The sequence below is a fragment of the Colobus angolensis genome, unplaced genomic scaffold (genome assembly GCF_000951035.1).
Source record: "Colobus angolensis palliatus isolate OR3802 unplaced genomic scaffold, Cang.pa_1.0 Scaffold383, whole genome shotgun sequence".
NCBI classification, from domain to species: Eukaryota; Metazoa; Chordata; class Mammalia; order Primates; family Cercopithecidae; genus Colobus; species Colobus angolensis.
Genome location: NW_012117188.1, coordinates 1850397 through 1878000, shown reverse-complemented (window position 1 = coordinate 1878000; position 27604 = coordinate 1850397). Strand labels below are relative to the sequence as shown.

At 42.6% G+C, this 27604-nt stretch overlaps 1 protein-coding gene and 1 long non-coding RNA gene across 2 annotated transcripts in view; both read right to left on the bottom strand.

Moving 5' to 3' along the window:
• The window catches only part of LOC105520641, a 52795-nt gene that overhangs the window by 18183 nt on the left and 7008 nt on the right, over positions 1-27604 (bottom strand). The window lies entirely within an intron of this gene.
• Positions 1-27604, bottom strand: part of ZNF131 (zinc finger protein 131) — a 52200-nt gene that overhangs the window by 17588 nt on the left and 7008 nt on the right. The window contains exon 2 of the mRNA XM_011954477.1: positions 17684-17828. Within this exon, the coding sequence (XP_011809867.1) occupies positions 17684-17817 (134 nt within the window). The 5' untranslated portion in view covers positions 17818-17828. The remainder of the gene's footprint in view (positions 1-17683; positions 17829-27604) is intronic.

The following is a 27604-nucleotide window of genomic DNA, read 5'->3' as shown; positions in this document are numbered from 1 at the left end:
TTAGCCAGGCATGGTAGTGCATAATCCCAGTTCCTCGGGCAGCTGAGGCAGGAGAATCACTTGAACCCAGGAGTTGGAGGCTGCGGTGAGCTGAGATGGCACCATTGCATTCCAGCCTGGGCAACGAGAGTGAAACTCAGCCTCAAAAAAAAAAAAGAGGTTATTAAGATGAGCCTTAATTCAATACAACTAGTGCCTCTACAAGGAAGAAGAAACCAGGACACAGGAGAAAGCCATTATGAAGACAGAGAAGATGGCAATGGGAAGATGAAGGCAGAGATTGGAGTTCTGCTACCATAAGCCAAGAAACACCTTTTAGCCAGAAGCTAGAAGAGGCAAAAAGGATGCTCCCCCTAGGGTCCTGGGAGGCATCATGGTACTATGAACACCTTGATTTCAGACATTTAGCCTTCAGAACTGAGAAACAACATGTTTCTGTTGTTTAAAGTCACCCAGTTTATGGTACTTTGTTACAGTAGTAGCTTTAGGAAACAAAAGTATCTATAAATGAAGCAAAACTTGGAAAGTGGTTGCAGGAAGAGTACTAGGCAGCAAGTTCAAGAATAGCTGCTGAAATGGTGCCCTGGTTATTGCAAACTCTTCTGTGGGAGAAAGAGAGGCTCTTTTATCAATCTGGTACCATGTCTGCCCCATGATTAACCATACTAAGATTCATTGGGAATGGGTGGGTGGGACAGAAGGTTCTGCCTCTTTTCAGACAAGTTACAATAATATGCACCTACAATGAATGTAAAAGAAGGGAAATTTGTGATTGCTATAGGCAGAAGCCAGGTGAGTCACGGCTTTGGCCGGTTCACATGGGAGATGAGGGGAAAACATAATTTATTATCAAGGAAGAATGTGAAAACCTGGGCCAGCTTTGGGCTCAGTTCTTCCTGCAGTTTATCATGCCCACCTTTGATTTATTTGGAGAGGACAGTAAAAGGTCTCCAATTTTTTTTTTTGCAGTCAAGTCTTGGCTTCTGTAAGGGCCCTCTTTGAGAGATGTCTTTGAGATAAACTCCTATGGGAAACCATAGATAAGATACTAAATAGATAGAGCCTTCCAGTCCAATTGGGTTTACAATGCTGATGAAGATTCCCACTGGGGAATGAGAAAAGGATCCAAAGCAATATGAATTCTTATGGTCAGTGCTGCTGAAAAGCTCCCTAACCTTTATGTTAAAACCAGGCAAAAGAATAACAACAGGGCAGCGATGTCCAGAATTAAAGTGCAATTTTTTTTTTGGTGGGGGTAGAGAGACGAGGTCTCACTATGTTGCTCAGGCTGGTCTCAAACTCCTGAGCTCAAGTGATCCTCCCACCTTGGCCTCTCAAAGTTCTAGGATTACGGGCGTATGCCACTGCACCCAGCCAGCGACTGAAGAGTGTACTCTTCAGGAATCACCGAAGCTGAAATAGATGAGTGTCAGCAGGGATGACGTTACACTGACTGAGGTCATTGGGTGGGCTTAAAACACTGGAGGTTTGTTTAGTCAAGCCACATGCAGCTTCTGTGCTGCTTGAAACCAAAAGTACATGTGCCTTACTTATTGGCACAGAGTCACTTTTCTCCCTCCACATCTCATCCTCCTCTACGCTCTCCTCTGACTTAGTGCTTTTAGGAGAAAGATAATTATGAGTGGAGCCAAATTCTCCCTATTCTCAAAGGGGACTGAAAGCAATATACTCATCCAAGTATACTGGGGAAAACTCAGGAATGGAAGGACTCAAACTTCCATGACTATTTCAGATTAAGGTGCCAAACTCACCATAACCACTTTTCCATGGGGACAGGATGGACTTGCATTTTTTAACTGATGGGGTTTGGGCATGGTTCACAGCAGGAAAGGGAAGCTATCCTGACCTTGTGGTACTGCTGATTCTATGTATACTGCTGTTGCTTCAACCTGTTGATTGGTAAGTCAGAAGTCTCAGTCTCAAAGGCCCTGAACTGCAATGTTATCACACCTCCATCAGCAGGGGTTGCTGACAAACCCCAGCAAATTTCAGAGGCCTACTCATCAGGTAAAGTTTATAAAGATAGATTCACAACACTCCATCCAACAAAGAAAAACTGTTTCTTCTCCTACCTTCCTCCCAACAAAAATAAAGCCCAGCATCCTATTGGACTCTCTGGGTGCTGGGCAGTATGTGCCTTACTTAGGCATTTTACTTTCTCCTTTCTATCAGCTAACCTGCAAGCAAATCAGCAACCTCTAAGTGGGGCTCCAACCAACACGCTGCTTTGGAAGTTAACCATCGAACTGCAGTGCATTCTCTCTACCTTTAGGGCACCACAACGCTAATGAACCCTTTAAGCTACTAGTCTGAGCCTGATGCTTTTGTAGATTAGAACTTCTGGCAAAAGGAGGCAGTCTCTACCCAAAGGTTATTCCTTGGGTTTTGGACTTGCTGAACCCTGACGCAGCTCCCAAGGTACACCAAATTTGAGAAAAAAAAATTAGCTTGCTTTTGGGCTCTTGTTGAAACTGATCCCTAACCACCCATGCAGGTCTTCAGGTTCTCCAGCCTGATATTCCCATCTGGGGGTGAGTCAACTCAGACTTCATGACTAACAAGGTATGAGAAATGTCCACCAAGTTTCACTTGTCAAATAGAAATGGTATACTTAAGAAAGCAGTGGACCCCTTGGCCATCATGAAAAAGTAGCAGCTGCCCAACTGTTGCCCAAAGCAAAGTCACCAGATTAATGGAGCCCTTAATTCACTGATGGCTTGGCTAAGCTGAAATTTGATGGTGTTCACCGGGCTGCTGCAAGTGTTCAGCCTCTGCACCAGCAATGAAATCCCAAAGCAGACATGGTCACTCTGCTCAGTGGGCAGAACTCAAGGCTGTCCTCATGACTCTGGTCAACATTCCCCCAAATTAACCTTGCTATATTTTTACTGGCACTTACATTGTTGCCAATGGTCTAGCTGTTTAGTCTGCTACTTGGAAGACTTGGCAGATTCAAGACATCCACGCCTCTGGGGCCAAAACTGTAGAAAAAATAGCAGCTGTTGCCGGAACTATCTGGGTCACTCATTTAGATGTGCATAAGGGACTATTCTCTAATGAGACCAACTGGAATCAAGCTGCTAACCAAGCCTACACTGCCCAGATTGCCACTAACGAAGTCTAGAGCCAACATTATTCGGGATATGGTAACACATCTACCACCATCAGAGACTGGGCACAAATTAGAGGATCCTATGTTTCTTATGCAGAAGTTTGCCACTGTTACGTCAGACTTGTGACACCTGTTACAACTTGGTCTGCTTGTCTCATAGTGAAGGATCACATAATACAGAGCACTGTCTCTGACTGTTCCTTGCAGACTGACTATACTGGAGCTGTGACCCCAATGCAGGGCTGTCAGCGGTGCTTCACCACTGCTGACATTTCTGACACTTTTTTTTTGTTTTTTGAAACAGAGTCTAGCTCTGTCGCCCAGGCTGGGGCGCCATGGCGCGATCCCAGCTCACTGCAACTTCCACCTCCCTGGTTCAAGCAATTATGCCTCAGCCTCCCAAGTAGCTGAGATTACAGGTGCACACCACTACACCTGGCTAATTATTTTTTATTTTTAGTACAGACAGGATTTCACTATGTTGGTCAGACTGGTCTCAAACTCCTGACCTCAGGCAATCTGCCCACCTCAGCCTCCCAAAATGCTGGGATTACAGGCGTGAGCCACCCCACCCCGCCATGGTGACATGCTGACACTTTTTTAGGTTAAACTGTTGCTGTTCCAGTCTCATCAGCTGGTTCTGGCCACACCACTATGGCTCTTGAAACTAATCTATGTCTTATGTTCACCTTTCTAGACCATCTGCAGTCTGATAATGGTTCAGCTTTATCACGTACACAAAAATGACCACAAAAGCTAATCAATAATTGGTTAACAGTCAAGGTAATGATGGACCTTTCATGCTACCATCCATAGATACTGAGTATCTTGTTGAGTATGGCAACAGCTTTCTCAAACACTGACTCAAATTGATTTCTGACTCTACTTCCCTAACATCCTCTTTGTCCAAAAATCTGAGTAAAGCAGTTTGATCATTGAATTTAGTTGTCCCTAGAAAGGGATCATGTCTTCTTGGCTACTTCCTGGATAATGATGAAGACAGAAGGCGAGGGAAGTAATATAAACCTAATCTGAAAAAGCAGGATCCTGAACATCCTTTTTTTTTGAGATGGAGTTTTGCTTTTGTTGCCCAGGCTAGAATGCAATGGCACGATCTTGGCTTACTGCAACCTCCACCTCCCAGGTTCAAGTGATTCTCCTGCCTCAGCCTCCTAAGTAGCTGAGATTACAGGCATGTGCCACCATGCCCAGCAAATCTTGTAATTTTTTTTTTTTTGCAAAGACAGGATTTCACCATGTTGGTCAGGCTGGTCTCGAACTCCTAACCTTAGGTGATCCGCCCGCCTCGGCTTCCCAAAGTGCTGGGATTACAGGCATGAACCACTGCGGCTGGCCCGTCCTGAACATTCTTAAACATTTTCTTTTCCCCGACAGTAATCCTGGAACAGCCTGGTATCTCTTAAAGGTGACAACCTGGTCAAAATCAGGCTTAGGAAATTCGAACTTCATTCTAGTTTGGCCATCTGGATTCTCTTAATGGAGTGACATCATTTTATAGGAATACTGACCACTTGGATGGAATTCACTGCTTGCCAAGTACACTCACTTATAACAGCTCATGTGAGCCAAAGTGGGAAACATAATGGGTCTCTAAGTTTTAAATGTCCTTGCCCTTCTTGTATCTGACCATACCAGATGAAAGGTCTGGATAAGAGGAGGGGATGACTGGAAAAGAGGTGAAGGAGGAATGACAATCTTGACATCTAGGGAGAGAAACATCTTACAACTCCAGAAGATATGGGGCAGGGAGGGACAATAATCTTTGTCAAGCTGGGCGTGGTGGCTCACACCTATAATACCAGCACTTTGGGAGGCTGAGGCGGGAGGATCGTTTGAGTCCAGGAGTTTAAAAACAGCCTGGAGAACATAGTAAGACCCCATCTCTACAAAGAAGTATAAAAGATTAGCTGGGCACGGTGGCACATGTCTACAGTCGCAGCTCCATTGGGAGGCTGAGGTGTGAGGATCATTTGAGCCTGGGAAATTATAGCTGCAGTGAGCTGTGACTGCACCACTGCACTCCAGCCTGGGTGACACAAGTGAGACCCTGTCTCCAAAAACAAAACAAAACAAACCAACTTTGTTTTTCAGAACTGCCCCTAGAACCTTTCAAATTAAGAAACATGCTCAGTTGCAAGTCTCTCCAATGACTATAAGCATTTTTAAACTGACTGCTGTGTTTGCCATTCCCTGCCAAGTTGTTTCCCTTAATTTTTTTACCAACGTGTCTTCTAAAAACAGCCAGGGATGACTCCTGTGTGTCAGAGGCAAAACACAATGCTCCACTACCATTCTCATAGCTGAGATCAGTCCACGAGGTGGACAGCTACTACCTTAACTCAGCTGGCATTCAGGAGTTTGTGATAAATAGGACAGACTTGCCTGGGCGTGGTGGCTCATATCTGTAATCCCAGCACCTTGGGGTGCCGAAGCCGGCAGATTACTTGAGGTCAGGAGTTCGAGACCAGCCTGGTCAACATGGTGAAACCCCGTCTCTACTAAAAATACAAAAGTTAGCTCAGCCCAGTGGCACATGCCTGTAGTCCCAGCTACTGGGAAGGCTGAGGCAGGAGAATCGCTTGAACCTGGGAGGCGGAGGCAGTGAACCAAGATCGCGTCACTGCACTCTAGGTTGGGAGACAGAGCGGGACTCCATCTCAAAAATAAATAAATAAATAAATAGAACTATCCTGTCCTCACAGTCTCTCCAAAAACCAGAACTAGACTCAATCATTCTAATTGAACTGGGAAAGGAGACTACATTGGAGGCCTGTCAATCTGTGCCTCTACACTGATGCAGGTCCTACTTTGGAAGCATGAACAATTGCAAATAGTACTTTCCTTTCAGCGTTCCTATCTGCCCCTGGGACTGTGCTTGTGTGGAAGCCAGGTACTAATTTCCTTGCCTCAAAAAAATACAATGTCTTGCAAGGCGCGGTGGCTCACACATGTAATCCCAGCACTTTGGGACTCCGAGGCAGATGTGTCACCTGAGATCGGGAGTTCGAGACCCGTCTGACCAACATGGAGAAACCCCATCTCTGCTAAAAATACAAAAATTAGGGTGCAGTTGCAGGTGCCTCTAATCCCAGCTGCTAGGGAGGTTGAGGCAGGAGTACTGCTTGAGCCCAGGAAGCAGAGGTTGCAGCAAACTGAGATTGTGTCACTGCACTCCAGCCTGGGCGACAGAGCGAGACTCCATCTCAAAAAAACAAAACAAAACAATGACTTACACCTAAAAGGTGGTTATAGGAGACCATCAAGTGTTTAAGGAAGATCAAGCAGCCTTTGGGTGACTGTGGAGATCTCATTTAAGGATACTCTTGGTTAGAAATTCTCAAAGGGATGCTTCCTAGAGTAATAACGGACTTATTCATGCACATCCTGTGGGCAGCTTTCCCTAACAGTAGGAGTAATCCAATTAAAAAAGTGGTACAACATTGTGCATGACTTAAGCTGATGTGTTCACTGTTACTGCTTGGGCTCTGGAAGGCATTTATGTCAGCTTCAAGCAACTGGGGGGCCAGGTTTGTCATGAATGATAAACTTGCCCTAGTAGATATCCTCCCGATGGGACAATGCGGAGTCTGTAATTGTAACTGTAAAACATCTTGCTATACTTAGATTAATGCCCAGGGCTAACTGGAAAAGTCAATACAGAAACTGAAAAAGAAAGTCATCTGTTTTTCTAGAGATTTGTTCAGTTGATTGAGTCCAGGATGAACCTTAGTGGGGTGGGTGCATGATTAAGGTCAACAGGGCAGGGTGGCCAAATCCTGCTGCTTAAAGTTCTGTTGACTTCAATAAATCCTTAAATAAATCCAGTATGAGAAAAACTGAATGGATTAGGTCCTGGTCCCTGTGTTTTTTGTTTGTTTGTTTTGGGGACAGAGTTTCGCTCTTGTTGCCCAAGCCAGAGTGCAATGGCGCGATCTCAGTTCACTGCAGCCTCAGCAATTCTCCTGCCTCAGCCTCCTGAGTAGCTGGGATTACAGGCGTGAGCCACCATACCCAGCCAGGTCCTGGTCCCTATGGTCAGATTACTCAGAGTGGCTAAAGAAAGTGCTGAGCTTATGGAGAAAATTCAGTACCAGCCAGGATAATACAGAAACAAGGATATGGAACAAGACAACTCTCCATGGATCCTCATGTTTCTGCATATCCTATAAACTAAGACGCTGAGAGCCTTTTATTTTGGACTATCTTTTCAAAGTTGTCTGTATAGCAAAGGACTTTGGAAAACAGAGCCGGTCCTCTTCCAGAGTGGAGAGTAGGTTTATTTATTGTCCAGTATAATAATGTTTCTTCTACAGCAAAGGTTAGGCAAGTTTGCTTGCAGCTCATTATAAAAGATTTGGGTTTCCTGAAGCTCAGAATTCCTCAATTGTGATGCAAACAACTGTGAGCACAGTACACGCCTAGGCCACTGTGTCACCCCTGTGGGACTAGGGGGACAGGGAACAAGAAAAACTGATACAAACATGGAACTCATGCTGCTTTCTTTGCTCTAAGTAATCAAGTCCTTTTCTCTCTGACTCAAGAGTCTCATGTCTCTTGCCAGCAACCATGAAACTGTCCGTTAAAAAGTTACTACCTTGCAAATAGGATAAAATCTCAGACCCTCGCAATGTTGCCCCCACCCAGTTCTTGACAATAACCCCATTTTAAAAAATAGGCAAAAGATGTGATCAGGTACCTTGCCAAGGAATATAGATGGCAAAAAAGCACATTAAAAAATATCCAACACCATTAGTTATTAGAGAAATGTAAATTTAAACCACTATATACCCACCAGCCCGGCTAAAATAAAAAAGCCCGACCATCTCAAGTATTAACAACGCTGTGAAAAACTGGAACATTCATAGGCTGCAGAATGGAATGTAGAATGGCACAACCATTTTTGAAAGAGTCTGGCAGTATCTTAAAATATTAAGCATATATTTACCATACAAGCCAGCTATTCTACTAAGAGGTATCTACCAAGAAAAATGAAAGCATATGTCCAAAAACTTGTTACACAAACATTCATAGCCACTTTATTTGTAATAGCCAAACACTGGAAACAACCTAAATGTCTGTCAACAGGTGAATCAACAAATTGTGATATAGCCATACAATGGAATACTTAGCAGGAAAAAGGAATGAACCACTTAAACACACACTAATATACATGAATTTATTTCTTTTTTCATCCACCCGCCTCGGCTGCCCAAAGTGCTGAGATTATAGGCGTGAGTCACCATGCCCAGTCTTTTTTTTCTCCCTCTGTCTCCCAGGCTGGATGCAACGGCACGATCTCGGCTCACTGCAGCCTCTGCCTCCCAGGTTCAAGCAATTCTCCCCGCTCAGCCTCCCAAGTAGCTGGGATTACAGGCATCCGCCATTATGCCTAGCTAATTTTTGTCGAGATGGGTTTGCGCCATGTTGGCCAGGCTGGTCTTGAACTCCTGACCTCAAGTGATCTGCCCGCCTCGGCCTGCCAAAGTGCCGGGATTACAGGCGTGAGCCACCACACCCGGCATGAATTTCAAAATAATTACGATAAGTGAAAGAAATTAGACAAGCACTACCATACTATTAACATGTACATAAAATTGTAGGGATGAAGACAGGAATAGGAAGAGAGGAACAGATTACAAAATTACACAAGGCAACTAGAGAGTGATGGATGTGTTTATCACTCTGTGATAATGGCTTCACAAGAATGTACATGTATGCTAAAAGTCATCAAACTGTACTTTAATATGTGCAGCTTATTACACATTATATACCTTATTAAAGTTTTAAAAATATTAATACTACAATAACACACCACTATATATCCAATTAGAATGACTAAAGCAGGAATCAGTAAACTCTGGCCTAATAGTAGTAGCATGTTTTATGTCAACAAAGTTTTATTAAAACATAGCTACATCCATTCATTTACATTCTGTCTATAGCTGTCTTGCTAAAACAGCAGATCTGAATAACTGCAACAGAGACTATATGGCATTTAAGTCTAAATATTTATGTCCCTTTAATAAAATGTTTGCCATCTCCTGACCTAAAGTTTAAAAAACTCTTGACAATATCAAGTGCTGGTGAAGATAGGGCATAAGTAGTTGTGTTGCACAAAAATATGTAAATGGATAAAACCACTTTTTTATTTTGAGACAGGGTCTCGTTCTATTGCACAGGCTGGAGTATGGCGGCATGATCACTGCTCACTGCAGCCTCAACCTCCTGAGCTCAAGCAATCCTCCTACCTCAGCTCTCCAAGTAGCTGAGACTACAGGCATGTGCCACCACACCTAGCTAGTTAAAAAAAAAAATTTTTTTTTTTTTGGTAGAGACAGGGTCTCACCATGTTGCCCAGGCTAGTCTTGAACTCCTGGGATCAAGATATGCTCCTGCCCTAGCCTCCCAAAGTACTAGGATTACAGGCATGAGCCACCAAGCCCAGCACAAAAAACCTTTTTTTTTTTTTGAGAAAAAAAAAAAGTGCTCTTGTCGCTCAGGCTGGAGTGCAATGGCACGATCTCGGCTCACTGCAACCTCCGCCTCCCAAGTTCAAGCAATTCTCCTGCCTCAGCCTCCCAAGTAGCTGGGATTACAGGTGCCCACCACCACACCCAGCTATTTTTTTTGTATTTTTAGTAGAGATGGGGTTTCACCATGTTGGTCAGGCTGGTCTCAAACTGCTGACCTCAGGCGATCCACCCACCTCAGCATCCCAGAGTGCTGGGATTAAAGGCATAAACCACCGTGCCCAGTCATAAATCCACTTTTTAAAAAACTGACAAACCGTTTTCCAAAGTTAAACATACACATACCAAATAACTAAACTCTATTCCACTTCTAGATGTTTACTAAGAGAAATGAAAGCATATATCCACTCAAAGATTTGTATACAGCAGCATTATTCTAATAGACAAAAACTAAAAAAAACCACCCAAAAGTCATCAGATAAACAAATTGTAGTATACCCACCCTGTGGAATACTACTCAGCAATGAAAAGGAACAAAATAACACCCACAACCACCTGGACAAATCTCTAAAACACACTGCTAAGGTAAATAAAGTCAAATATGAACTTTGTATGGTACACTATAGAAAAACTAGTGATAAAAATCAGATCAATGATTGCCTGGGGCTAGAGATCAGGGACAACTGCAAAGAATCATGAGACAAGCTTCTAGAATGATAAAAGTGTTCCCCTGATCTTGATTGTGGTGGTATCTTTATCACTGTACATATATATATATATTTTTTCAGATAGTCTCTTTCTGTCATCCAGGCTGGAATGCAATGGGCGTGATCTTGGCTCACTTGCAACCTCTACCACCTAGGTTCAAGCAATTCTCCCGTCTCAGCCTCCTGAGTAGATGGGACTGCAGGCACACACACCACCACGCCCAGCTATTTTGCATTTTCAGTAGAGACAGGGCTTCATCATATTGGTCAGGCTGGTCTCGAACTCCTGACCTCAGGTGATCTGCCTGCCTCGGCCTCCCAAAGTGCTAGGATTATAGGCGTGAACCACTGCGCCCAACTCATACACAGTTTTGTTTTTTGTTGTTGTTGTTGAGACAGAGTCTCGCTCTATTGCCCAGGCTGGAGTGCAGTGGCACAATATCAGCTCACTACAAGCTCTGCCTCCCAGGTTCACACCATTCTCCTGCTTCAGCCTCATGAGCAGCTGGGACTACAGGCGCCTGCCACCACGCCCAGCTAATTTTGTTTTGTATTTGTAGTAGAGACAGGGTTTCACCACATTAGCCAGGATGGTCCCGATCTCCTGACCTCATGATCCAGCCGCCTCGGCCTCCCAAAGTGCTCGGATTACAGGCGTGAGCCACCGTGCCTGGCCATACAGTTTTAAGTAAACAATAATGTGATTTCAGCAAAGCAAAATGAGGTCCTAATTTTTTTTTCAGTGTCGTTCAAAAAGTTTACCCTATATTCCAAAAATAATTCCATAATACATATGTGACAAGCGTACCTTACGCACCTTCTGTATTTGCAAAATAGTTATACAATTGCCTTAAGTAGTCCAGCTACATTAATTTTTATTCCTAAATTGTTTAGCCTGTTAAATCATGTCTTCCTAAGGTCCCATAAAGCTCTTGGTTATTGCTTTTGTAGTCATTCCTCTGATGATAAATATCTGCTCCATTAATATGAAATTAATACCCCACTTAGGAACACTCCAATACCAATTCTACCATAACTTTCCACTTAAGGATCAACTCACGGTATAATCAATTGGAAGACATTTTAAATGACAAACTCAACTTGTCTGGTATCAGTAACACAAATAACTACAAGAATTTATTAACAGTTGAAACTAACTGTTAACTCTTGCCTGGCCACTCACTTTTGAAGGGAATTCCTATTTGAAATATATTAAAATAAGGAAAATAATTGTGCATCTTATGTTGAAAAAGTACGGTTTATTTTTGTTCTTTTCAAGTACAAGTGTTGAGGTGAATTGTAAACTACTTCTTTTTTGGTTTGTTTGTTTTGAGGTGGAGTCTCACTCTGTCACCCAGGCTGGAGTGCAGTGGTGCGATCTTGGCTTACTGCAACCTCTGCCTCCCGGGTTCAAGCGATTCTCCTGCCTCAGCCTCCCAAAAACTGGGATTACAGGTGCATGCCACCATGTCTGGCTATTTTTTGTATTTTTAGTAAAGACAAAGTTTCACCATTTTGGTCAGGCTGGTCTCAAACTTCTGACCTCAAGTGATCCACCTGCCTCAGCCTCCCAGAGTGCTGGAATTACAGGTGTTAGCCACTGCACCCGGCTATAAACTACTTCTTAACCAGTTTTCTTATGCTTGTCTTAACTATAGGTATGACCTACTGAACTCAGATCTCTATCCCAAACAGGAATAAAGAACAAGAAAAAGTGCTGCTACCAGGCTTTTGTTTTGCAGAGTGTGGTAAGCCAGCTTGTATTCAGAACCGAACAGCAAGGAAAGAGATTTTAAAGGCTTATGAGGGAAGAAAAGGACATAAACCTGGCAACTGAGTATTCCAAGAGGCATAATTTCGAGGTAGTTTTTCAAACCCATCCAAACGCCTCCTAAAGATGAAAAAAACATATAATCCCTGCCTCAGAGAGGTTGGAGACTATTAGAAAAATGTGGGAACACTAATATGATTACTGTTTTAATGAAAAATGTAAAACAAAAATACAGAATAATAGAAGTACCTAAGTCAACCTGCTTGGCTCAGTGAGGACGAGTTTCAAAGAACAGGTTGCTGGCTCTCACCTGAGACCAGAAAGATGAGAAAAATTTTGCCAATGACAACCAGACAGATGGCATTCCAAGAAATGAAAAGAACATACGCATAATCATGTTATTATGTGGCAGGTATTGTTTTAAGAGCTTTACACATGCCACTTTCTTAAAAGATAAATCTAAGATATGATAAAATATTTGGAGATTTGATCTGACTCACAGCTCACTTTTCAAATAGCTCTAACCACAAGACATTTGTCAAAAAACAATCAATGGCAACTGTTTATTATTGCAGCTACTGTGGTGGCATTACAAGTTTGGGCCATCAAGAAGCTGAACAAAAACTGAAAGGAAAAACTGGAGAATGAGATGTTCACAGGGGGCTTTAAAAAGCTCTGACAGGCTGGACTCTGATGGCTCTGATGGCTCATGCCTGTTATCCCAGTACTTTGGAAGGTCGAGGCCAGTGGATCACCTGAAGTCAGAAGTTCAAGATCAGCTTGGGCAACGTGGTGAAACCCCGACTCTACTAAAAACACACAAAAAAATTAGCTGGACATGGTGGCAAGCGCCTGTAATCCCAGTTACTCAGGAGGCTGAGGCAGGAGAATCACTTGAACCTGGTAGGTGGAGGTTGCAGTAAGCCGAGATCACGCCAACACGAAACTCCATCTCCAAAAAAAAAAAGCTCTGACGTATTCCAGAGAACCTAGAAGGCCATGCACATGCACAGAGCTGCATACATGTCCAGGAAAGACCTTAGCAACTCTCATCTCTACGTGACCTTGAGGTTCTGTTAACACAGGAAGTAAAGGCTAAAGTAGTTGTAAACTGCTCGATGGGACACTGATGGTGTGCCCTATAAAGAGTTCCCCAACAAAAATGTGGAGACTTACTGGTTTAAGACATTTAAGAAAATTTCTGTCCAATGATCACTTTCTTCAGTGAACTACCTATGCAGAGACTTCAATGGCCATACACACAAAATACAGACTGTACAGAATTACAGGACAGGAATTATACAAGTCCAGGAAAGCTGCTAAACCAGTAACAACAATAAAACGATGTCTGGCACATCTAAACTAGTTCCAGTGGGATAGGAAATTAAGAAACTTCAAATACAGTGTGTAGTCGAAGATGATAAACTTGCAACAGTGGAGAAGCAGATCACTGCTTTTGAGGACTATGATGTAGTCCATGGATGTGGCTGCTTTCAACGAGATCTAAAATCCATCCTGGATCACTGCACTTAAATAAAAGCTTGAGGTTGGGCGCAGTGGCTCATGCTTGTAATCTCAGTACTTTGGGAGATAGAGGTGGGTGGATCATGAGGTCAAGAGATTGAGAACATCCTGGCCAACATGGTGAAACCCCCATCTCTACTAAAAATACAAACATTAGCTGGGGGTGGTAGCATGTGCCTGTAGTCCCAGCTACTCAGGAGGCTGAGGCAGCAGAATTGCTTGAACCCGGGAGGCAGAGGCTGCAGTGAGCCAAGATCACGCCATTGCACTCCAGCCTGGTAACAGAGTGAGGCTCCATCTCCAAAAAAAAAAAAAAGCTTGAAAGATTAAAAAAAGAAACCATGTCTGGCCGAGTATGGTGGCTCATGCCTATAATCCCAGCACTCTGGGAGGCTGAGGTGGGCACATCTCTTGAGCCCAGGAGTTCAAGACTAGCCTGGGCAATATGATGAAACCCTGTCTCTGAAAAAATTACAAAAAATTAGCCGGGCATGGTGGCAAGCGTCTGTGGTCCCAGCTACTTGGGAGGCTAAGGTGGGAGGATCTCTTGAGCCCGGGAGGTTGAAGCTGCAGTGAACTGAGATTGTGCCACTGCACTCCAGCCTGGGTGACAGAGCAAGACCCTGCCTCAAAAAAACAAACCCAAACAAATCATGTCTGACAGAGAAAACGGGGGTGGGGAGGTAGGGAGTGGGATCTAAAGACAACTTATTTTAAAATATCCAATTTTTGGCCGGGCGCCATGGCTCATGCCTATAATCCCAGCACTTTGGGAGATCGAAGCGGGTGTATCACGAGGTCAGGAGGTCAAGACCAGCCTGGCCAAGATGGTGAAACACCGTCTCTACTAAAAATACAAAAAAATCAGCTGGGTTTGGTGGCAGGCGCCTATAATCACAGCTACTCGAGAGGCTGAGGCAGAGAACTGCTTGAACCCAGGAGGCGGAGGTTGCAGTGAGCCAAGATCACGCCACTGCACTCCAGCCTGGGCGACAGAGCGAGACTTCAACAAAAAAAAAAAAAAAAAAAAAAAAATAGATTTTTGTTTTTTTTTTCTTTTCATTTTGAAAACGATTTTTTGAGATGGAGTCTCGCTCTGTCACCCAGGCTAGAGTACAGTGGCGAGATCTCGGCTCACCGCACCCACCTCCTCCCCGGTTCAAGCAATTTTCTGCCTCAGTCTCCCAAGTAGCTGGGATTACGGCGCCCGCCACCACGCCTGGCTAATTTTTTTGTATTTTTAGTAGAGATGGGGTTTCACTATCTTCACCAGGCTGGTCTTCAACTCCTGACCTCATGATACACCCACCTCGGCCTTCCAAAGTACTGGGATTACAGGTGGGAGCCACCGTGCCCAGGCCAAAAATCTAATTTTTAACAAAAAAAAATTTTAAGATATACGAATAAACAGTAAAATACAGCTCACGAACAGGGAAAAAAGTCAACAGAAACCATCCCTGTAGAAGTTTAAAAATTGCATTATTATAAACAGCCAACATATAATACTACTGTCTTCCTCTTTTCAAAGGGAACTCTTCAGAACGTATTACGTGCCTATCTAGCTCAAGAAACTAATCAACGTTACTGTGTTTATACTGAAAAGCACTGATGATTTTAGGTATTATTGGGATCCCAGTTTTTTGCTTTTTTTGAGACAGGGTCCTACTCTCACCCAGGCTGGAGTGCAGTGGTACAATCTCGGCTCACTGCAACCTCTGAGTCTCCCATGCTCAAGCGATCCTACCACCTCAGCCTCCTGAGTAGCTGGGACTACAGTTACACGGAACAATGCCAGCTAATTTTTGTATTTTTCCCAGAGTTGGCATTTCGCCATGGTGCCCAGGGGCTGGTCTCAAACTCCTGAGGCCCAAGCAATCCACTCATCTTGGCCTCCCAAAGTGCTGGGATTTACAGGCATGAGCCACAACCTTCTCCAAAGTGACATACCACTCACTATCATGAGCAGCAAAAGGGCCACAGAGAACATTCTTTCAGAAGGCTCTCATTCAAGATTTAACCACAAATCTGACATCGCCCCATCCATATATATTTCCTTTAATCTTTTTGAGAAGAGATGGCCTGATCAGGTATATATCCTCAGAATGCATCTCTAGTTTGACATCCATGCTCAGGTCTCTGCAAGAGAATACTCACCTGGTTTTAATTAGCATGTATCCATCTATCTATTCATAAATGTTTCCTGTACACCTGCTATATGCCAGGTGCTGAGCATCAAACAATATATATACATACCAAGCTCTTATCAGAAAGGTTTAATCTTGAACTGTCAAACTAAGAGATGATATTTATGGACGAGTACAGTTCAGTATTCTTAGAGTCATCTAAATTTTTATCTCTTAAACTTTTCTTCAGCCAGGCACGGTGGCTCACACCTGTAATCCCAGCACTTTGGGAGGCTGAGGCGGGCAGATCACTTAAGGTTGGGAGCTTGAGACCAGCCTGGGCAACACGGCGAAACCTCTATTAAAAATACAAAAATTTGCTGGGCATGGTGGCGGGCACCTGTAATCCCAGCTACTCAGGAGGCTGAGGCAGGGAGAATTGCTTGAACTCGGGAGGTGGAGGTTGTAGTGAGCCGAGATTGCGCCACTGCACTTGAGTCTGGGAGACAAAGCAAGACTTCGTTTCAAAGAAATAAAATAAAATAACATTGCAGTAGAGTCCTCAGAGAAATAAATTTGATCTTTTAACTAAACCACAACAGTGAGTTAAAATTAAATCATTGAGCCACTCTGTGAAACTGATTTTACCAAACTGTTTTGGCATCATGCCAATGATCTGTATTGAGAAACATAAAAAACAGTACCAGGAGGTAATAGTTCATACTTAAGAGTACTCATTTAGTCAGACGCCATGCTAAATGCTTTGCATGCATTAATTCATTCAACTCTCACAAATAATCAAATTCCACGTGGCAAGTACCGTTTATTACTCTCATTTGACAGAGGAGGACACAGCTGACAGGAGGATTAAGTAACTTAATTAAGGCCACAGTGGTAGAAACAGGATATTAACCCAGGGAAACTGACTCCAGAGCTCCTGTTCTTAGTAAATATGTTACACTGCCATTATCCATTAAGTAAGGATGTTAAGGTCTCTATTCATTATAGCCTTTCATGTTTTCTCTTTTTTAAAAAAAAACAGGGTCTCATTCTTGTTGCCCGAGCTGGTATGCAGTCAGTGGTGTGATCACGGCTCGCTGCAGCCACACCTTGCCAGGCTTAGGTGATCCTCCCATCTCAGCTCCTCAGTAGTTGGGACCACAGGCGTGCACTACCACGCGCAGCTAATTTGTGTATTTTTTGTAGAGACAGGGTTTCACCATGTTGCCCACGCTGGTTGTGAACTTCTGGGCACAAGCTACCCATCCACGTCAGCCTTCCAAAGTGCTGAGATTACAGGCATAAGCCACTGGGCCTGGCCTAATGTTTTCTTAATACTTCTCAGGAGAAATTTTAATACTAGGAACGACTCCTCAGCAATTGATTTGTTCTCGGCTTCTAAGAAGGAATAACTTAACTGACTATTCTTTTTCTTTGAACTACGTGCACTTAGAGCTAGATTTACCACATCTACTATATAGACTTATAGTATGCGTTTTTGGCTATCATATTTCTACTTCTAACTTGTAATGATTATCTCTTTATTCCACCAATCTATTTATTTCCACCTAGTTCCCTATTTTTAAACAGTATTATGTTAATCTTTGTAAGCCAAACCCTTTTTGTAGGATAAGGCTTGGCACAAACAATAACTTGAATCCAACAAAACAGTTTACAGGGATCCAGATCCTTAAAAAGCTGTCTAGACTTATTAGATATCAAAGATGCTGCTTTAATATTAGCAGTTTTAACACATGAACAGGAAATCAAAGTCAAGTGAAAGATCAGTATCCACAAAAACTTTTTATAGATCCTTAAATATTCTTAATTCTTCTGAAGAACTCTGTTCACGGCATGACACATACTGTAAGTTCTTCACTAACAGAATGAACATGACTGAATGACTATCTGAACCCCATTAAAGAAATAAGTACCTGACTTCAAGGGCTTTGATAGCTTCTAGCATTTGTAGAAACTCTGCTGCTTTCCATACATCATTGGCTTCTTCTTCTCCTTGTATCATTAATTTTGCTGTATATGTGAACTCAATTAAATGGCGAAAGGCCATTTTACTAACACCTGCAAAGAAGATGTACATTAGAGCATGTAATCATATTGACCTCAAATCTTACAATGTTTAGTAAAGAAAGAAAAGCCCAGGGCTTGGAGCTTGATTAGTATTTATTTTTGAAAACTATTTTCTGGCAGAATTCTCATTAGCAATACAATAATATTACAGCTAAATTCCAACACCACCTAGCTGGAAAATCTTAAACTAAGACTTTTCCAGAAGATTTCTTGAGGCCCTTGGAGAATAGTTAAGATTCTATCACTCAAATATATGAATTGGCTATTATATGTCAGACATGCTACATTTCTTGCCAAGGAGATTACAGCTGTGCCAACTCAGCTCCAAAATCTTCAATAGCTTTTCACAACTTAGCAAACAAAACTTAGTACCTCTCTATTTCAAGGCCCTTCACATTATTTTCCTATTTACCTTTCCAAATTTTAAACTATATCACACACACACATTATATACTGTTTCTCAAACCCTGCACTTTCTAATAGCTGACTTGCCTTTATTTTATTCATTTATTTTGAGACGGAGTTTCACTCTTGTTGCCCAGGCTGGAATGCAATAGTGTGATCTTAGCTCACCACAACCTCTGCCTCCCAGAGTCAAGAGATTGTCCTGCCTCAACCTCCCGAGTTGCTGGGATCACAGGCATGTACCACCACGCCCGGCTAATTTTGAATTTTTAGTAGAGACAGGGTTTCTCCATGTTGTTCAGGCTGGTCTCAAACTCCTGACTCAGGTGATCTGCCCGCTCAGCCTCCCAAAGTGCTGGGATTACAGGCGTGAGCCACGGTGCCTGACCTGACTTGCCTTTATTAACACCCTCCTAGTTGGATGCTTAATCATTTTATCTCTGATTATACTCATCCTACCACTCACCCCTTAAAGGTCCAACTCTAATGCCACATGTTCAATGAAACCTTTAACATTTATTGTAATAAGAACATAAGAGCTTAACACAGTTTTTAAAGTGTACATTATTGACTACAGGTACAATGTTGTACAGATCTCTAGTTTATTCATCTTGCTCAATTGAAACTTTATGCCCATTGATGAGTAACTGCCCATTTCCTTCTCCCTCCCAGCTCCTAGCAACCCCTATTCCACTCTTTCAATCTATTTTAGATAGCTCATGAGTAGAAGTGACTATTTTAGATTCCTCTAAAATGATAAATGGAAATACACAGTGTATGTCTTTCTGTGCTTGGCTTATTTCACTTAGCATAATGTCCTCAAGGTTCATCCATGTGGTTGCATATGCAGAATATTCTGATTCTTAAAAGCTGAATAGTATTCCATTGGATACATATACTACGTTTTCTTTATCCATTAATCTACTGACGAATATTTAAGTTATTTCCTCTCGTGGCTACTATAAATAGTGCTGCAATGAACATAGGAGTGCTAAAACTTCAAGATCCTGATTTCAGTCCTTTTGGATAAATGTTCAGTAAGTGGGATTGCTGAATTGTATGGTATTTTAATTTTTTGTGGAATACTCATACCGTTTTCCATAATGGCTGCACCTATACCTACCAACATTGTGCAAGGATTCCAATTTATTTATATCCTCACCAACACTAGTTGTCTTTTGTCTTTGAGAGCCATCCTGAAAGGTGTGAAGTGATACTTCACAGTGGTTTTGATTTGCATTTCCCTGATGACTAGCGACACTGAATATTTTTTTCATGTATCAGTTGGCCATCTGTATGTTTTATTTGGAGAAAGATCTGTTCAAGTTCTTAGCACATTAAAAAAAACATTTTTAATTTTTTTCTACATCATTTGGACTGCAGAGTTACCACATTTTTTAATTGAGTAGATTTTTTTCTTACTATCAGTTGTGGGAGTTTCTTATATATTTTTGGGATTCATTCCTTATCAATTATTTGGTTTTGCAAATATTTTCTCCCATTCCTTAGATTTCCTTTTCACCCTCAGTTGTTTCCTTTGCTGTACAGAAGCTTTTAAGTTTGATGTAGTCCCACCTGTATTATTTTCTGTTGTTGGCTGTGCTTTTGATGTCACGTCCACGAAATCACTAAAAATGATGTCATGAAGCTTCCCCTCATGTTTTGTTCCAGGAGATTTACATTTTTTGGTCTTATGTCTAAGTCTCTAACTCATTTTGAGTTATTTTCTTTTTATGGTAGAAGATAAGGGTTCAATTTCATCTTTTTGCATGTGAATACCTAGTTCTTCCAACATCACTTGTTGCAGAAAATATTCCTTCCTTATTGTGCATTCCTGGCATCCTTGAAGATCAGTTGACCATATTATCTGCATAGATTTATTTGTGGGCTCTCTATTCTGCTCCATTGCTCTGTATGTCTCTTTAAGCTAGTCCCTTTGATTATTGTAGCTCTGTAAAATATTTTGATATTAAGAAGCATGATGTCGGCTGGGTGCAGTGGGCTCATGCCTGTAATCCCAGCACCTTGGGAGGCCAAGGCTGGTGGATCACCTGAGGTCAGGAGTTCGAGATCAGCCTGGTTGATATGGTGAAACTCCATCTCTACTAAAACAAAAGAAAAAAGAAAAAAAAGTAGCTGGGGGTGGTGGCACCCACCTGTAATGCCAGCTACTGGGGGGCTAAGGCAGGAGAATCACACGAACCAGGAAGGCGGAGACTGCAGTGGGCCAAGATTACACCATTGCACTTCAGTCTGGGCAACAGAGTAAACCTTCCTCAAAAAAAAAAAGCATGATGCCTCTAGCTTTATTCTTTTTCAAGACTGATTTGGCTAATCCATGATTTTCTGTGGTTTCATATGAATTTTAGAACTGCTTTTCCTGCTTCCATTAAAAAAAAAAAAATCCCATCAGGATTTTGAGAAGGACTATAGCAAACCTGTAGCCCACTTTCTGTAATACAGGCTGGATATCCCTCATATGAAAAGTTTGGGATCACAACTGTTTTGGATTTTGAAATATTTGCACTATACTTGACACGGGTTTAGCATCCCAAATCTGAAAATCCGAAATCCAAAACACTCAACAAGCATTTGAGTCATGCTGATGCTCAGAAAGTTTCAAATTTTGTAGCAGTTCAGATTTTTTTTTTTTTTTTTGAGACCAAGTCTCATTCTGTTGCCCAAGCTGGAGTGCAGAGGTGTGATCTCAGCTCACCGCAAGCTCCTCCCGGGTTCAAGTGATTCTCCTGCCTCAGCCTCCCGAGTAGCTGGGACTATAGACACACATCACTACGCCCGGCTAATTTTTGTATTTTTAGTAGAGAAGGAGTTTCACTATGTTGGCCAGCTAGTCGTGAACTCCTGACCTTGTGATATGCCTGCCTCGGCCTCCCAAAGTGCTGGGATTATAGGTGTGAGCCACTGCACCTGGCAAGCAGTTGAGATTTTCAAATTTGAGATGCTCAATCTGTATAGACAATTTAACAATACTAAGTGTTCCAAATTCATGAAGATCTATTAAGTGTCTTTAGTTTCTTTTTTGAGAAGGAGTCTTGCTCTGTCGCCCAGGCTCGAGTGCAGTGGTGCGATCTAGGCTCACTGCAACCTCAGCCTCCCGAGTAGCTGGGACTACAGGCATGGGCCACCATACCCAGCTAATTTTTGTATTTATTTTTATTTTTTTAGTAGAGACAGGGTTTCACCATGTTGTTCAGGCTGGTCTTGAACTCCTGACCTCAAGTAATCCACCTGCCTCCGCCTCTCAAAGTGCTGGGATTACAGGCGTGAGCCACTGTGCCCAGCCCAATTTCTTTAGTTTTATGGTTCTCAGTATTGCATGTCTCTCATCTAAGGAGGTAAAAGGTTAAGCTTACTCTTATTTTATTCTTTATGGTGCCAATATAAATGGGATTGTTCTCCTAATTTCCTTTCCAGACAGTTCACTGCTAGTGTATAAAAATGCAACAGATGGCGGGGCGCAGTGGCTCATGCCTGCAATCCAACACTTTGGGAGACTGAGGCGGGTGGATCACCTAAGGTCAGAAGTTCGAGACCAGCCTGGCCAAAATGGTGAAACCTCGTCTCTACTAAAAATACAAAAAGTTAGCTCGGTGTGGTGGGAGGTGCCTGTAATTCCAGCTATTCGGGAGGGTGACACAGGAGAATCATTTGAACCCAGGAAGTAGAGGGCTGCAGTGAGCCAAGGTTACGCCACTGCACTCTAGCCTGGGCTACAAGAATGCCAACTCCATCTCCAGAAAAAAAAAAAGCAACTGACTTTTGTATGCTGACTTTGTATTCTGCATCTTTACTACATTTATTAGTTCTAGTAGTTTTTTGTGGTGTCTTTAAAGTTTTCTATATATAAGATGTCATCTGCCAAAAAAGACTGATTTCTTCCTTTCTAATTTGGATGGCGTTTACTTCTTTTTCTTACCTAATTGCTCTAGCGAGGATTTCCAGTACTATATCGAAGTGATAAGGGTAGCCATCCTTGTCTTGTTCCTTGATCTTAGAGAAAAAAGTGTCAGTTTTTCACCGTTGAGTATGTTAACTGTGGGCCCTTATCACATTCAGATAATTTCCTTCTATTCCTGGTTTGTTCAGAGTTTTTACTGGGAAATGGTATTAAATTTTGTCCAAGGCTTTTTCTTCATCTATTGAGATGCTGTCATTTTGCTTCTTTATTGTTAGTATGGCATATCACATTAACTAGTTTTCATATGTTGAACTATCCTTGCATCCTAAGGATAAATCTCACTTAGTCATGGAATATGATACTTGTACCTTGCTGTTAGAATCAGTCTGCTAGTATTTCACTGCAGAGTTTTGCATCTATATTCATCAAGGATACTGAGTTATAGTTTTCTTTCTTGTGTCCTCTTTGTCTTGCTTTGGTACTGGGGTAATGCCTACCAAAGAATTTGGAAATATTCCTTCCTCTTCAGGTTTTTTGGAAGGCTGTGAGAAGGTCTGAAATTAACTTTTCTTTTAACATTTCATTGAATTAATCAATGAAGCCATCTGGTCCCATGCTTTTCTTTGTTGGAAGGTTTCTGACAACTGATACAAGTGCTATAGCAATTGCAGGTCTATTCACACTTTCTATTCCTTCATTATTTAATCCATTTATGCCTAGTGTTCCATTATTTGAATGCTAAGTGTGTGGGAGTTATTAATATCCTACTGCTCAGGGTCATCACCAAGGTCTGATTTTTCAAATTCAAAAAATTGCAATTTCAGGTACAAATGGGTTAACCACGAAACATTCTTTAATTACTTCTCCAAGGCTCAATTCTGTAAACTGTACCTACTCTGATAATGACAGTTCATGGACATCTCTTGACTGTAAACTACTTGAGGAAAAAGATTTTTGACCTGTACACTCACATCACAGTACCTAACAGTGCCTCCTAAAATGGAGGAACATAGAGCAGGAATAAATCAATAAATACTGAAGTCACTTTCTTTTTCTTTTGAGATGGAGTTTCGCACTGTTGCCTGGGCTAGAGTGAAATGGCGTGATCCTGGCTCACTACGACCTCCACCTCCCCAGATGAAACGATTCTCCTGCCTCAGCCTCCCGAGTGGCTGAGATTACAGGTGCCCAGCACCACACCTGGCTAATTTTTTGTATTTTTAGTAGAGACAGGGTTTCACTATGTTGGCCAGGCTGGTCTCAAACTCCTGACCTCATGCGGCCTCCCAAAGTGCTGGGATTACAGGTGTGAGCCACCACGCCAGGCCTAAAGTCACTTTCAAAATTATGCATTTATCATTGATACTTTTGACAGTTTTGTGTTTAAAATTTAGTCCTGGCCGGGCGCAGTGGCTCAAGCCTGTAATTCCAGCACTTTGGGAGGCCGAGACGGGCGGATCACGAGGTCAGGAGATCAAGACCATCCTGGCTAACACAGTGAAACCCCGTCTCTAGTAAAAAAAAAAAAGGCAAAAAACTAGCCGGGCGAGGTGGCGGACGCCTGTAGTCCCAGCTACTTGGGAGGCTGAGGCAGGAGAATGGCGTAAACCCGGGAGGCGGAGCTTGCAGTGAGCTGAGATCTAGCCACTGCACTCCAGCCTGCGCGACAGAGCGAGAATCCGTCTCAACAACAAAAAAAATAAAAAATAAAAAATAAAATAAAATAAAATAAAATTTAGTCCTAAAGTCACACTCTGTTTCTTTACGTCTCTCAATGCTATGTATTATTGGTTCAGTTTGCTAATGAAAGACTATGAGGCGCTATTAAGAAAAACAAAAAGAAAACCTATATTTAACATAGATTTTAGACTAAGAAATGCCCAAGTCCAAATTGCACACAATAGGTAAAAGTGCAATTCACAAAAATATGTTCTTCCCATCTGTTTTACACATCTGAATGCAGCCTTCAGGACAACAATAAGAATGCTGGTAGAATATGATTTAAGCGTTCAAAGTAGCATCCTCTATTTGTGTAAAGAAAGATTACTGGCTGGACGCAGTGGCTCATGCCTGTAATCCCAGCACTTTGGGAGGACGAGGTGGACAGATTACTTGAGGTCAGGAGTTCGAGACCACCCTGGCCAACATGGTAAAACGCCATCTCTACCACAAATATAACAAAATTAGCCAGGTGTGGTAGCGCGCGCCTGTAATCCCAGCTACTGGGGAGGCTGAGGAAGGAGAATTGCTTGAATCCAGGAGGTGGAGGTTGCAGTGAGCCGAGATCATGTCACTGTAAACTAGGCTGGGCAACAGAGCAAGACTCTGTCTCAAAAAAAAAAAAGAATACCATTCAGGAAGTTTTAACTTCCATGTTTTACTCACAGCTCTTACATGAACTGAGTTATCTGGGGCAATTCAGAAACTCTGAGCCTCAGCAAACTCATTTTCAAAATGTCTAAAAGCAATGTGAATACTGAGAAACATCATAAAAAGACTGAGTTACACTCTACCAAATAAACAAACAAAAATAACTGGACTCACTGAGGGCTAGTTTTATTTGGTTCCCTTTGTATTTTTTCTCCTTGTTGCTATCATTTATTCTTCAGTATATGAGAGTAGCCCAAGGAAAACACAACTAGCTTATGCTGTCTTTCAGAAGTTTTGGCCAAAAGTTTAAAAGCACAAGAAAAAAAATCCTTTTTAAAACAATGTGTAAATGTTTCCAAAGTCAAATGAGATTTTGAGTTTTAATCAAACACACATACATAACACTTACTATATATATAAAAAGCAAGGCCCTAAATACTTTACAAGCATTAACTTACTTAATCCTCATAACATCTCTATGAAGTGATAAAACCCAGATGATCTGACTCCTAATCTATGACAAAGATTTTAAATAGGATACTAACAGGATGAAAACTTCAAACTTTTCCTTCCTGCTTGGAAAAGTTTGAAGATACATGTTCTCATTCACTATAGGTTCACAATCTCTTACTCATAATTCTAAAGTCCCCTCAATTTATTTTTTTGTACATACGCACATATGCCTACCCCTCCATGTTATTCTCTGGTGGTAGGATTGGTGAATTACTGCTTATTCTTCCAATTTACATCTTGACTTTTATTAACATTACCAGAAAGGCTTTGCTGAACTTTGAGAGAACCATATGCTAGAGATATAAACTATATTAGCCAGAAAATCTTAATACCACTAGCATTCTCAAATATATTAGAATTTCAGGATCATTCCTCTGCTTTCCTGCTCAAGTCCAAATACTTGTTGACAATCTTTAGAGGCGGATCTTCCACTTGGAAAAAACTCCGTACGCCATGTCAACACAGAGCCAGTCAAAAAATGTGATAAGGGCCAGGCACGGTGGCTCATGCCTGTAATCCCAGCACTCTGGGAGGCCAAGGCAGGAGGATCACCTGAGGTCAGGAGTTCGAGACCAGCCTGGCTAAAACGGTGAAACCCCATTTCTGCTAAAAATACAAAAAATTAGCCAGGTGTGGTGGCGCACGCCTGTAATCCCAGTTACTCAGGAGGCTGAGGGAGAAGAATCGCTTGAACCCAGGAGGTAGAGGTTGCAGTGAGCCGAGATCACGCCATTGTACTCCAGCTTGAGCAACAAGAGCGAAACTCCATCTCAAAATAAAAAAAGTAGTAAGCTTGGAGGCCGGGCTCTGTGGCGCACAACTGTAATCCCGGCACTTTGGGAGGCCAAGGTGGGCACATCACCTGAGGTCAGGAGTTCAAGACCAGCCTGGTCAACGTGGCAAACCCCCGTCTCTATTAAAAATACAAAAATTAGCCAAGTGTGGTGGTGAGCACCTGTAATCCCAGCTACTCAGGAGGCTGAGGCAGGAGAATCACCTGAACCCAGGAGATGGAGGTTGCAGTGAGCTGAGATTGTGCCACTGCACTCTAGCCTGGGAGGCAGAGTGAGACTCCGTCTCAAAAAACAAACAAAATAGCCAGGCGCGGTGGCTCATGCCTGTAATCCCAGCACTTTGGGAGGCCGAGGCAGGTGGATCACCTGAGATCGGGAGTTCAAGATTAGCCTGACTAACATGGAGAAATCCCATCTCTACTAAAAATACAAAAAATTAGTTGTGCGTGGTGGCACATGCCTGTAATCCCAGCTACTCAAGAGGCTGAGGCAAGAGAATCGCTTGAACCCGGGAGGGGGAGGTTGTGGTGGGCCGAGATCACGCCACTGTACTCCAGCCTGAGCAACAAGAGCACAACGCCATCTCAAAAAAAAAAAAAAGTGGTAAAAGAATCGAAGCATCAACCCTTTCAAAACCGGCCTACAGACATTTTTCTCATTTAACAACCAGCACTATTAACATTCAGGAAAACTAATTTTGAAGTTAGGAGAAGAAAGTTATCAAAGAAAAAATATCATTTTGAATCTGCTCTCTTGTATTACTCATCTCACAAAACGTATACATTCTTTCTTTCTCTCCCTCACCACCATACTGAATCGACAAATCTTTTTGATTCTGTCTTATTATATCTCAGCCACATTGTCTCTACTTTCCCATATCTTTTTTTTTTCTTTTTGAGAGAGAGTCTTGCTCTATCGCCCAGGCTGGAGTGCAGTGGCACGGTCTCGGCTCACTACAACCTCCACCTCCTGGGTTCCAGCAATTTTGCTTCCTCAGCCTCCCAAGTAGCTGGGAATTACAGGTGCGTGCCACCACGCCCGGCTAATTTTTGTATTTTTAGTAGATACAGGGTTTCACCATGTTGGTCAAGCTGGCTTCGAACTCCTGACCTCACGATCCGCCTGCCTTGGCCTCCCAAAGTGCTGGGATTACAGGCGTGAGTCACCGCGCCTGGCCTCCCATTTCTCTTAAAACCAGAAGTTTCGGCTGGGTGTGGTGGCTCATGCCTGTAATCCCAGCACTTTGGGAGGCCGAGGCAGGCGAACCGCCAGGTCAGGAGTTAGAAGCCAGCTTGATCAACATGGTGAAACCCTGTATCTATTAAAAATACAAAAATTAGCCAGGCATGGTGACACACACCTGCAATCCCAGCTACTCGGGAGGCTGAGGAAGCAAAATGGCTGGAACCCAGGGGGTGGAGGTTATAGTGAGCCGAGACCGTGCCACTGCACTCCAGCCTGGGTGACAGAGCAAGACTCCATCTCAAACAAACAAACAAAAAAACCGGAAGTTTCTCCATAAATCTGGCAGCAAAATTTGATCTCAACTGACATGAGGCTATGTCCAGTCTTTATCCCACTTACAGTGAATACTAACATGCTATGCTGCTAAACTATTAATATTTGCAAGTTTTTTTTTTTTGAGGCGGAGTCTCGTCGCCCGGGCAGTGGCCGGATCTCGGCTCACTGCAAGCTCCGCCTCCCGGATTTGCGCCATTCTCCTGCCTCAGCCTCCCGAGTAGCTGGGACTACAGGCGCCCGCCACC